The 13,642-nt window shown below is 26.5% G+C and overlaps 1 protein-coding gene across 1 annotated transcript; it reads left to right on the top strand.

The window, feature by feature from the left end:
* Positions 1–477: 477 nt before the first annotated feature.
* On the top strand, positions 478–12,816 carry LOC145832251 (histone H4 transcription factor-like). Its single transcript, XM_082939571.1, has 12 exons — positions 478–634; positions 3,457–3,560; positions 4,234–4,359; positions 7,540–7,651; positions 8,154–8,333; positions 8,727–8,804; positions 9,039–9,159; positions 9,829–9,967; positions 10,437–10,558; positions 11,052–11,162; positions 11,360–11,475; positions 12,002–12,816. The coding sequence occupies exons 1-12, from the start codon at positions 478–480 to the stop codon at positions 12,670–12,672; spliced, it is 2,037 nt and encodes a 678-aa protein (XP_082795697.1). The 3' UTR covers positions 12,673–12,816.
* The last annotated feature ends 826 nt before the right edge of the window (positions 12,817–13,642 follow it).

The raw sequence follows: 13,642 nt of genomic DNA, 5'->3' as shown, positions 1-13,642 counted from the left end.
TTTATATTCTGCAAAGTTACTATATATCCTGCATCCCATATTTATATCCTGAAGAGTAACCTATCTTAAGAAAACAACATGTACTGTTATTAGCAGTTATATTCAAACTTAAGTTTAATCTTCCCATACAAGCTCCCAGTGTCAAATATGATCTAGAACTAAATGGAGTATTTTAAGAGTTAAAAATGTTATTGGTGTTGTATTTTAAGATTGTTTTTATTTGTTAATTTTTAAAAAGCTTTAAAAAAAGATTATTTTTGCATTTTAAACTTGATAGTTTAAATTAATTCAGTAGAATGTGTGTAATTAACTCGTAAGTGTGTATCAATAGTTTTAACAAATAATAATGTACTTGTCAGGTAACACAATTTTATCTTAATAAATTTGTTTTCAAAATATTTAAAAAAACTACAAATAAACTGATTTAGATAATATTTAAAAAGCTTAAGAAACTAAAACAAAAGTTAAAAGCCACACATGAGTTTGTCAACAAAGAAGAATTCTGTAAGGAATGGCCCGTTGAGGTTGGTGTGCGAGTGGGAAGGCTGCGGAGAGGTTTTCAGTGATTCCAGTGTCTACTACAAACATGTGGAAGATCACTTTGTCAACCATGTTTCAGACGTAAACAGAATTAGTAAGTTTGCATAGGTTTCTTATTTGAATTAAAACAATATTTAATTTACAAATTAAAATTAATATTTCACATCAATTGTAGTAATTTAAAATTAAATTATTATACTGTTTTAATACTTGCTATGGAAAGGAAAAAATGCAAATAATGGCATAGTTATAAAGTAGATTAATATTATTATTTTATTTTTTGAAGAATAACTCTTAATGCAAAAAAAAAAATGTTTGAAATTAGATTAAGACAAATAGTACACTGATATCTTTTAATACATGTTCAAAAGTTTGATAAAAAATTAAGTTTGTTAAAATTATTACTTTTTATCTTATAACCTTGTAAGAAAAACAAAATATCATACACTTCTTTTATTAAAACAATTTATGCAAGTTAAATAGCTTTTGTTCAAAATGATAAGATTAAAAAAGTAGCATTTAAAAATAAAATGATAAAGTTATATAATTTCAAAATACTAGTTTATGAATTGAAAATTTTGTTTTAGTGTATTGAACAGTAAGTTGATAAAAAATGAATACTTAGTTCAAAAAATCCTTTCAATTATTTCTTGCAAAGTCAAATATGTTAAAAAAATTGTAACTTAAAAGATTTAGTACTAGTGTTCTTATTTTTTATTCAGATTAACCTTACAATTGAAAATTAGTTTATTTGGAACTTTTCAATAAATTATAATAAAAGATGTGTTGTACAGGGTTTGTGCGCATCTGGCTAAATCAGTTTTTTGTTTAAAAATTTGAGAACCTCAGTTTTTCTCAGTTCAAATACTTGAACATTTTTGGTAAAAAAAATTGAGAAATCTTTTTAAGATCAAATTGAGATGTGAATTTTTTTCTAAATAAAGATTTAGTGATTAAAGACAAAATCAGTCAGTATTTGTAAAAACAAATGGTTAAAACATTTTGTTGAATCTCTAAAAAAAATTAAGAATTTTCATTACTTTGTTTTGAATAGATTATATACGTCATAATTATGAAAGTTCATAAAAGAAATACAGTTTAAACATTACAGTTTAGTTCAACAACCTAGCTGTTTGTTTGAATTTGTTTACATCAGCTCTGTTTTTTAGAGCTTAGTTGGTTGAACTGTTTAAATTTCTAATTTAAAGGCTTTATACCAAATAATTTTTAGATTTAAACTCTTAGCAGTTTATTCATATATTTTACTGTTTGTTTAAAGTTATTAGAGATATTCACAACACTAAAACTTAGCTTTAAGATATAAGTACTAAGTTTTGTGGGAGTACAAATTTTAGGTACAACTAATTTTTCTTTACAAGAACAAAGTATTAAAGGTTTTTTTTATTTAAGTGTAAGCTTTTTAAATCTGATATGACATCAACAATCACTGTATTTATTTAGAGTTTAGGTTTTATAATTATGTATCAATTTTAGGTATTAGTCAAACTACTATAATAAGCATTTTTACTTATTTTAATACTGGTGTAAGCGTTTCATTTTAAATTGTATTAAATAAAACACAACAGTGCACATCGTTTTATTATAAATCTTCTGGTTATTAGGTTTTTACTTAGTGCTTAATTAAATTGAACAACTGTGGTTAGTAATATATATTAAATTTTTACACTAGTAATAGATTAGATATAACTTTTATTTTAATACTAATCACTGAATTTGTTATGTTAAGGGCATAGGGGGTTCAATCACCTTTTTCACAATTTAGTCTTATTTTATTGAGTTGTAACTAAGCTATGAGTTGCTTTTTGCAGATTTTTAAAGCTCAATATATTTATGAGATAAAGCTGGTTGAAGTCGGAGACTACAATACATAGTACTAATCAAGACCCCTCAATACCTAAAATGACTTTTAAAGGGGATTTTCCTTACTTTGAAAAAATTTCAGGCTAAATTAGTCTCAGTCAGGCTAAATGAAAAAAGTTTCGCGCACGAACCCTGGTTGTACAAATTGTTTTTTTATTGCTTTTTGTATCATATAAACTTTATGCAATTTTTAAATATATTTTGAATGAAGCACTTTATTGAAATTTAGTTGCCAGAGTTAGTATAATTTAACTTTTAATTTTCAAAATACTTTTTTAATTTTTATCTAAAGTAACTATAGTTTGTGTTTAGCTTTTGTTTCAATGTGTGTATCTAAGTTAATATTTTAAATAAAAAGCAAAAAAATCTTTTAAAAGTATCTAGGTAAACAAATTAATTGCTCTCATTTTCTAATTTTTTTTTTTTATAAATCACGGTTAACTATATTTTTAGTTTTTTAAACTAATCTATATTTTGAATTTATGTTAGGTAAGTAATGAATTTTCTTTTAAATCACAATATAAAAAAAAATTAAAGTATTTGAAAATATTTTTCTAAATTGAATCCTCATTAGACATCAGTAGAAGTGTATGACCCTTTACTATTTTTTAATAATTATAAAATATTCTTCTTGTAACTAATGAAATTCAGAAACTGATTTTACAAACTGTTTGAATTGCAAAAGTTAATCAGAAGTTGTTTAATAAAATCACTTGGTTTTACTTTTACACTTCATCTGAAAAAGATTTTCAATATAAAATTTTTTAATAAAATAAAAATAAATAACTTTAAAAGTAATAGCAAATATAAGAGAATTTTTTTTCACTAAATTATTTTTTTATTTATTTAATAAGTGTCAATAATCAATGTATATTCTAGTTTTTATAATATAGTTTAAATTTGTTTTTATTGTGCTCGATGCTTGATAAATTAAGCAGAGCAAATTACATTTGAAGTAGAAAAAAATGAAACTGTTTGTCTGTTTTGTAAATTATATTTTTTAAAGTAAACAAAAAGTTGAAATTATTATTGCAGTCAAACCTGGGGAACACAAGTGTCTGTGGGATTTATGTGAATTTGTAACTACAGATTGTGATGATCTACTCCGTCATGTTTGGTTTCACTGCTACCATACTAAAGTGAGATATTATAACATTTTTAGTGCTTACATACAAGGTACTACAACCACCTAGTTTAATTAAAAAATAATTTTAAACAAAAGCAAATTAAGTTTAACACGAGTTGTCATGTTTTTAAAATCAGATTAAATATTATTCTAAAACTGAATGAGATTATTTTTGAAGATACAAAAGTTTCTATAACAAAATTAACTTTTGCAAGTAGCATTTTTGAAATAAAGTGTAATAAAAAGTTGATTTTATAAGTCTTTTTACTTTTAAAAGCTTACCCATATACTAAGCCTGGTAGAACTTAATTTTAGACACACAGTTAAATGTAGAATTTAGATAATTTTCTAAACTTTTTATATTGATTTAACTTTCTTACCAAGTAAAATAACTTTTGATTTACATGCATTAATTAGTTTTACATTGCCTAAAAGTTTAAGAATTTAAGTGTTATGGCTTTTAAGTTATCTAAAAATCTAAACTTTTAACGAATAATTATAATTATGTATTATTTTTCTAAGTTTTACATTGAAAAAAATATTATCACATTGAGGAAAGTTAGTTATGGTTTTTTTACTTTTTAGTTTTCTTTGTGTCTGTTATATTTTGTGTTTTTAGTAAATGAAAAATTAAATCCAAAATGCTTAGAAAAAGTTCTAAATATTTTGTTCTTGCATGTGTACAGGTTAAATGGTATGGTGAGTGTGTGGCCAAACAGGAAAACTTGGCGAAATGCGAGGGAACACAGAACAGAAATCTCATTCCTGATTTGCCAAACGGCTTCGAATGTGAATGGGATGGGTGCAATAAGGTATAACTTGGTTTACATGTTTATGAAGTAAGATTGTTTATATCTAATTTTAATGACTTGAGCTAATAATATTTTACACATCACCAAAACTGACCTTTAATTTCTCTTTTGTTTTTAAACAAAAATGTTGATTTGTTAGTATTCTAGAAGGTTATGTTACTTATTTTTAAGTTATTATCATTTATTCTTTTAAATTCTTTGAAAGTTTAATTATCATTATTTTAAAGAAATGTATTAAAAGTTTTGAACATAGATCAGCTACTTAAATATTTCTGATACAATACAGTAAAACAAACTTTTTACTAACATATTTTATTTCTATTGTATACACACTAAAGATAATCGTTGAAATATATATGTTTGAAATATGATGTATCATATTGTATCAGAAATTTATTTAAGTTTATTTAGCTAAAATACTTTTAAAAATAAATAGGTATTTTATACTTGTACTAAATACACTAAATCATTTTATAGTTATTTTAATAATTTTTTTATAACTTCATATCTCAAGAGTTTTTTTTGTTATTTATAGAATTTTTTTATTTTATGTGGTTTTATGATTAAAGGAAGATGGAAACCTAATATTTACAAGTGAAAAGTATAAGCTTTTATTACGTCTTTTAGTTTTATACTATTAAACCGTAAGTTTCTTAATACTTGGGTTTTTTTAATTTTGTTTTACTTATTATATATTTTTGTTTTTATATATATTTTCCATTTGTTTGTTCAACAACTTTTTCCAGATTTATTTTTAACAACTGATGATCTCTTATATCTCAATATAAGAGTAAAACATTGTTTTGCTTATAATAAACTGTGAAATTAAACTATAATTAATCTCCGTAAAGCTATTTAAGTTGAGAACTTTCAATTGTTTAATTTAAAGCAAATTGCAATATTATAATCAAATTGTAGAATAATTATTTCTAAAGTTATAATTTCAGCTAAATTGGTATAGTTTTCTCATACTTAATTAAATTCATTTATACCTTTTTTCTTTTTCTTTTGGTTATTTATAGTTATTTTTTTATGGTCTTACTTTTATTTTTGTGTTGTCAATTTTTAAGTACATATAAGCTCTTTAAAACAAAATAAAATAACTAAGTTAATTAAAAACTGATTATTGAGCACTGACTTACCAATTATTTTTCAATACTAGTTTTTGATCAAAAAGCATTATAAAACTTACTTGCTTAAAACTAAACAACAATGTAAAACATTTAAAGCAATATTTGACAAAAATTCAGTAATTAAGATAAGTAATTGATTTGTATACCATTGTTAATAGTCTAATTCAATTGTTCAAAAATAATTCAGCAGGGTGTTATAAGCAATGTTTTATACAAGTTTAATTTCAAATTACAATACAGAATCTTAAAACAAAGTCTAAATCTTATAACAGAAAATATAAATTCTAGAAAAACTAAATTAATTTTCTTATTTATTTGTAATTGATAAATATTTTACTAAGCCAAAAAATTTTAAGTTGTTTATATATATTTAAAATTTCAATTGATATAAACTGATTGTGAATAATATCATGAATTAAAAGGTTTAATTGTTAGACTCTGATTTTTTAGTAGCTTCACATTATATTTTTCGCAAACCCAGGTGGCCCAAAAGTCGTTGATTTGAAAATTTCAGGAAAAATGATACTAACTAATGAAAAATTAAAAAAGAAATCAAAAATTTCTAAACAATTTTGTTTATACAGTTCTTTGATAGCCTTAAGTTTTACTTTTGTTTAGGCGTTAGTGTATTGAATATATATTTTTTATCTCAGCATCTAAATACAAATTAGTTTTCAACGTATGAGGCGTCGAAGTTTGTGAGATCATGTATTTAAGGTCAACGCTAAGAAATGAAACAAAATTAAACTTTCAATTTTACTTCCTCTTACAATTTTAAATCAATATTATTCAAGTTTTCAATATTAAATTAGTTTTGAAAATTTAGAAATTAAGTGTAAAAGTTATTTTTATAATTTGGATATTTGATAGTTTTGGTCACATTTTTTTTAAGTCGTTAGCTGAAATAATAAAAAAACAGATATATAATGTAAACTATTGAGAATATTACAAATGAAAATATTGCGGTTTTTATCTTTAAATACAAAGTTTTTACAAAAGTAGCTATAGTTTAAAATTAAATGAATTCTTTATATTAGTTAAAAGGTAATTTATAATTTCGTTTGGCTTACAGTGCAATTATAAATAAAAAAGCCTTGACTTACATATGGCTTTAAAAGTAAACAAATTAGTATCAGTAATGAGAAATATGAAGTTTTTTAATTTGACTTTTGTATAACTTACAATTTTTTTTTACTTTCGTTTTAAGTGTACAATTTTACAAAAATACACCATAAATATTAATTAACTAGACCAAGGTCTCTTAAAGTTGTCAAAATCGCTACCTTTGGGGCAGTTTTAGCTACCATGGGCGAATAAGTAATGAAGGAGCGAAAAATTAAATTATTTGTTTTCTAGTAAAGGAGCAATACTTAACTAACAAAGGGGCGGGGCTATTAATTTTTAAACTTTCTTCTAATTAGTCGATTATGAAAATGAGTTTGGAAAAGTCTGAGCTAGATATTGCTATAAACAACTATATCCTGTGGTGTAAATAGTACATGATTTTTTTTTGTTAAACCAATTTCTAATAAAAAATAAATGTGGTTCATACCAATATGTTAATGCTCTTTACTACTTATTCAAATACATTCATAAGAAATATAAAAAATAGCATTCCAATAAGACCACACTTGTTAAATAAATAAAAATAGAAACTTCAAGTTTTTTTTTACTCTAACCAAGTAGTTTGAATTTTTACACCAATTTTATATTAAATGATGTTAGTACAATTTCATGACAAGGAATTAGTAGAGCTTGATAGTAAATTATAATAGAATTTAAATTATGTAAAAAAGCACTAAATTATTATATGTAATTTCAAGCTATTCAAACTACCTTTACAATTTAAATTTAGATTTAAGCAAGAAAACTTATACTTTATATGTTATGTAACTAAAATAAACCAAGCTTTGTATGAATTTATTGTCAAATAATAGTTTTTTTTTCGTAAAAAACGTGTAAAAAGTAAAAAAAAAAAACTTTGAAGTTTTATTATTTTCTAAATATTAAAATACAAGACAGTTGTTTATACGCAGCAAATGCGCAGGTTTGGGACATACCGGACCTGTTTTACGATCACGTCTACCAAGTACATGGGCTCGGCGCCGCAATGGAGACACTTCAGAACGGAGAGGAAATTTACAGGTGTCAATGGAAAGGTTTGTCCTGTTTAGATGAAAAAAAATTGCTAAAGGCGTTAATAATTTGGTATTTTAAAGAGTTTTACTGGTTAGCCGAAGTTTATTGAATCATAAGCTTTTAATTTCAAATATTTTTTTTATAAATATTTTTTTTTTTGCTAGTGGTACCAAAAATAAATTAAAAAAAATATATATCTAATATTTAAACTTTCAAATTGACAAAAATAATATGGCTGAAGCATTTTTAAATCACTTAAGCTATATAGTGTATTAAATATGCCTCAAATAACGGGTTTGAGAGCTATGAATATTAACTATAGCAAAAATTATGATGAAGAAGTCTACTAACTAAGTTGTATAACTGCATATTTTGAACAATATTTTTTAAACCTAAAAAATGACTTAAGTAGATATAAAATTGTTCAAATGTATAGATAAAAATCTACACATATTTTATTACATATATATAAATAAATAAATAAATAAATAAATAAATATATATATATAAATAAACTTGCAGGTTGCAACTACTACCACGTCCGCAAGCCCAATGTGAAGCCCTCCCTGGCCAAGTCCAAGCTGAAGGACCACCTGCGGACGCACACCAAGGAGCGCATGTTCGCCTGCCCCGACTGCGGCAACTTGTACGTGAACAAAACCAAGTTCATGGACCACATTTTCCGCCAGTCCGACTCAAAAAGTTTGTTTGACGTGATTTTTGATGATTAATAAATTTGTTGAATAAGTTGAGCAAAGCAAATCTCTGGTATTATATGAAAAAGAAATCAGTTAACATAACCTTATAATTTTTTGTCGTAGATGTATTTGTCGTGTTTAAGTTTTTGTTGATAATACTGATTTTGATTGGTTGAACATTACAAATAACTTTAATACTTACCAAAAGATGAGTTAAGCAAAAGTTGAGCAAAGTAAATCCCTAGTAGTATTAGTATATGAAAAAATGAATCAGTAAACATAACCTTATTATTTATTTGTCGTAGTTGATATTGTTTGTAACAGTTTGTTGACAATACTGATTTTAATTAAAAGCACATTAATGTTTACTGAAATTAACTTAAGTACTCACCAACAGCACACCAGTACCAGTGCACCCACTGCTCGCGCACTTTTGCCACCGAAAGACTTTTGAAGGACCACGTCAGGCACCATGGTAATGTTTATTTTGTTATTAGAATATAGCTAAGTATTTATTATTTATATTTTTTATTAAAAGCAGTTTATTTCTTTTAAGGAATTTTTAGTCCTCAAAAATAAAAACAGAACAAATTTGGCAATAATTGTTTATTGTTTTTTAATACTACTACAGACTGAGTAAAAATATTTAATTATACAAAAATTTAACTTATTTTTTATAACAAATCAATGTTTTTAACACTTATTTCAGTAAACAATTACAAATGTCCACTGTGCGAGATGACATGCCCGAATCCGTCTGCGGTGAAGCACCACATGAAGTACAAGCACTCGAACCACCGACCTTTCAAGTGCATGTACTGCGACTACACGTTAGCATATTTAGATTACTAGTATTCTTAGTTGCTAATAAAAAAATAAGTTTAAGGAAACGAGATTAAATATTTTACTAATGAAAAAAATATACTTGACGCCTTTTAACAGGCTGTAATATCTAAACTTGTTTGGTTACAACTGTCGAGTAAGTATTTTAGGTTAAGTTAAGAAGTATGCTTGATTTTATCTAATGTTAAGTTTATAAATTTTGTTATTATTATAATTTTCTAATTATTTTAAATGTCTACAATATTATACTGCTTATACTTTTGAGCATTTTTAAATATCTCTAATACTGTAAACTGTATTCTTAGCACTTTAATATGAAGTTTAAAAATTAAAATTAAAAGAAATCAAGATTTTCAACTTATTTTAACCTTAATTTAGAAACTAATTTCTTTCTTGATAATATTTTAAAACTTTGCTTTCTTAACTAAATTTAATTGAACATAAGTAAAATAAGTAACTTATTAGATTTAAAATGGTTAGATTTAGTAAAAAAATATTTTTTTTAAACAAAATCTTGACAAATAACAAATATATTTTGATTATCTGAAATATGAGTTTTTATTGATTAAAAACATGTTTCTAATTAGTCACTCAAGTTTTATTTATTGTTTATGTTTGAGTTTTTTTTTTCAACAACAAACCAATATTTGTTTCAGCGCGAAGACGATGTACGACCTGCGAACTCACGTGAACTTCCACAAGACGCACGCCACGTTCAAGTGCCAGGTGGAAGGGTGCAATTACACCGTGCGAACACAGCAGAACCTCGATCTGCACATGAGAACCAAGCACAATGTTTGTTCATTTTTTTTCTCATTGATAGGATTAGAAGTTTAAGTTTGTTTCTAAATCTGCCTCTGGTTGAAAAGGAGCAAATGTAGGAGTTAGTAACTCAACTTAATCAACATAATTAGATTCTAAAATATAAGTTTAACAAATTTTTTTCTGTTTCAAGCTTCCATTAGTTGTTTAAGAATAATTATTTAGTTTTACATAACCATTTTAACAAAATTGTTTATCAGCGTTTATTAGTTAAGTATTTTATTTCACACAATTTTAAAATTTTTGAAACAACAAAAAAGTTTTTTTAATTAGATTTACGCTATATCACATATAATATTTTTTTAGATTAAAATTTGTTTTTGCATATTTCCTTTATTTTTATAATTTAATTATGTATATATTCTAAAAAAAGAGCCATAGACGGCTTGGAAATATTTAAATACTATTTATAAAATAGTATAAACTTTAATCCCCTAAACAGCAACCGGGTGCAAAGTGGGTTTGTCACATTTGCGAGGCGGAGTACGAATGCGGGTCGAAACTGACCAACCACCTCATCGATGTCCACAAGTACATGTGGCCTCCCGGTCACACTAGGTTCAGGTTGGAAATTAAAAATAAATTCTAATGTACAACGTTAATTTTGTGTTTTAACTGTCCTAACTTATTTTAATGATATATTCTCACTAAAATTAAGTTAGATTTTTTTGTTAAACAAAAAAAAAAAATTATTGTCTGTTTAGTTTAAAATGCATCTGATCTACTATGTAAATGTTTCTTAAACTTGTATATATACTTTATTGTTTTGTACAATGAGATTAAACCAGTATTTATTACGGCAAATCATCAACAAAGTTTAGATATTTCGCCATCAACAATAACTAACGAACTTTACCACCTGACCATCAACAACAGCATCCAAAACAACATACAACCGGTTTCCTGCCTGATGAGCCCTAATAAGGACGAAACCGGTCGTAGATTGTTTCGGATACTGTTGTTGATGGTCGTGTGGTAAAGTTCATTATTTATTGTACAATAAGTTCAAATAAATCTATGTATGAAGACTTTATTCAATTGTTTAAGTATGTATCAGGTACAAACTGGACAAGGACGGAAACAACAGGCTTCAGTCTTACAGGTACGAAAGCGTCAACCTCATAAAAACTTACGAAGATTTCGATCCACTCAAGTACATCACCCCGAAGTTAGTTGCACACATTTGAATATTTTTAAAGACGTCTTCTAAAAACATGTTTATCTGAGATTATTAAAAAGTCGTACTAATTTTTTTTTGCTCCTTACTTCTTGTATATAAATTTTTTGATAACCTTGTGTTATTTTAATAATTTTTCCCCTTTTTTATCTTGTTGAATGAATAATTTTAACGCAAATTAATTTAAGTTCTGATGATCCTTCCATTGATCTACCGAGATTTCAACCGGGCAAGTCCAAAACGAGAAAATCGAAGCGTTACGTGAAAAGAGACTGTAATTATGATGCTAACAGCAACGAAAAATGTTAGTTTTTGTTATGAGTGATAAAGTTTAAAACTAATGTTAATGTTTTTTACAAATCAAAAAGCACAGTGTGAATAACTAGTGTATTGTAGTTAACAAAGTATTTAAAGTGTTTTCTGTTGTTTTTGTAGGTAAAAGTTTTGCTTTTTTCACACTAGTTGTATAAAGTTTTATGTTTTATTTTATTTGAAATGTATAAATTTTGTTTTGAAACTTTGTTTTATACTTTATAAAAGATTACCTATTTCGATGAATTGTAAAAGCTAGTTTGCATATTTTATGAAAAATTCTGGCTGATTAAAAATTTGATTAATACTAAAATAATATCGGTCATATGATCCCATTACATGTTTTATTTTAACTAGATTTTATCACTTTCAATAGTGTATTTCTAAAACCGTTTTTTTTTTGTTTAGATGTATAGTAGTCAATTAGTAAAATGTTATTTGTAGTTACTAATCAAGAGTGCTATATAAAAGTAGGTAATATAAACATAGTTTTAAGTATAATTTTTTTTATTTTGCAGCAAACCACCTAGCCAACAACACGCGCTTCACCAGGAAGAGAAAGGTTCTTGAAAGGGAAATTCCCTCACCCGCAAAAACATACGAGCTATCCGTCTTCCACGACGACTCACACCTTCCGTTTGTGACGTCACAGCAACCTGTCAAAGTTGAGGAGGAGGTCGTGGAGGGCATCGACTTCAGCATCGTGGACGTGGGAAACTACCATGAGGGGATTCACCTGCAGGGAGGGGCCGCCCCTTTCATGAGAGTGCAGAACGCTGACGTGAACTTGCTCGATAGATTGCAGCCGACGTTCCAGTCCGCATACGAGGAACGGCACGGTCACGTGACCGAAAAAGTTCCCCACAACGAAAACTCGCACGAGACTGATGAGAGCAAGACGAGGTTTCTCGACCTGACCGCAGGGGTGTCCGTCGTTCAGAAGGAAGAGCCCGTTGAAGAGGAGAATTTTTCAACAGAAGAAGATCAGCCCTTGAAGGTGGAAAATGACGACGGCATGAAAGTTTTCCTGAAAAGCAACAACGTCATGCTGAAAGAAGACGGCACGCCGCTGACGGTCGTCATAAACGGCGTCAACTATTACGTCATAAAAAGCTCCGAGACGTCCGAGAGCGAGACTTTCGAGTTGATGTCCAACGACCAGTTTCAAGAACTGGTGAAAAATAAATAATTGTTTTGATTTTTTAGGTTCGTTCATTTTTTGTAGTTTCCTGTCGTAGAACTGCTATAACTCACATAAATTTACCAGCTTTTTTTGCCAAACTAGAGTTTGTTTTTTTTCTGTGAATTTCATTTTGTATTTGATTTTCTATGCATACGGTTTTTATTCTATTTATTTTCAAGTTAAAACAGATGTTGCTTATCGTTTATTATAAGACTACGAAAGTCAACAGTAAAAAACTAGTTATCAAATACCAACACGAGTACTCGTTTTTAAATTATTTGAATTATTTTCAAGTTTATTCTATAAGTTTACTGTGCCTTTATATTCGAAATTTCGTTCTCTTTGTTGCTATTAGTTAGTAAATATTTCATTAGTAGAAGAAGTGTCTTAATTACAAAACAACATTTAGTTTTAGTAGAAACTATTAGCTTCTTTTATGTTTAATGAACTTGTAAAAACTTGCAACTATCTAAAATAACTATTCCTTTTCTTTATACCAGAGTTGCTAAAAACCTGGAATCCTGGAGTTTTTAACAAAAATCACTAAAACACCTGGAATTTTTTTTTTACATGTAAAGTAATGAGACTTTGATTTGACAGAAAAGTATATTAGTAGATAGCTTTTTTTAATTTTTTTAATTAAAAAGCACATGTACTTTTTAATGTAATTTTAAGACAGTTTTTTACCTTTAATTTGTTTTAAGCAAAAAATAGACCCAAAAACTTGACTTTTTAAAAATTTGAAGAAATTTCTCAAAAAACATTCGGCTACCCTGTTATACTTACTATGCAGTATCGCAAACGTTACTTTAGTTTTATTACAGATTATAAACTTGCCGTAGCATTTATAGGACCTACAGTATTATGTTTCAAGATGAAGTACTTATGAAGAATTTTTACTCTGTTATGTCTTAGTGATTTTTTTTATGAAAATAAAAATAATCTTAAACTAAAAAGTATTTTTGTTAGAAATAAG

Source organism: Thalia democratica, chromosome 3, assembly GCF_965202585.1.
Source record: "Thalia democratica chromosome 3, ktThaDemo2.hap1.1, whole genome shotgun sequence".
Taxonomy (NCBI): domain Eukaryota; kingdom Metazoa; phylum Chordata; class Thaliacea; order Salpida; family Salpidae; genus Thalia; species Thalia democratica.
This window is presented reverse-complemented; position numbering and strand designations above follow the sequence as displayed.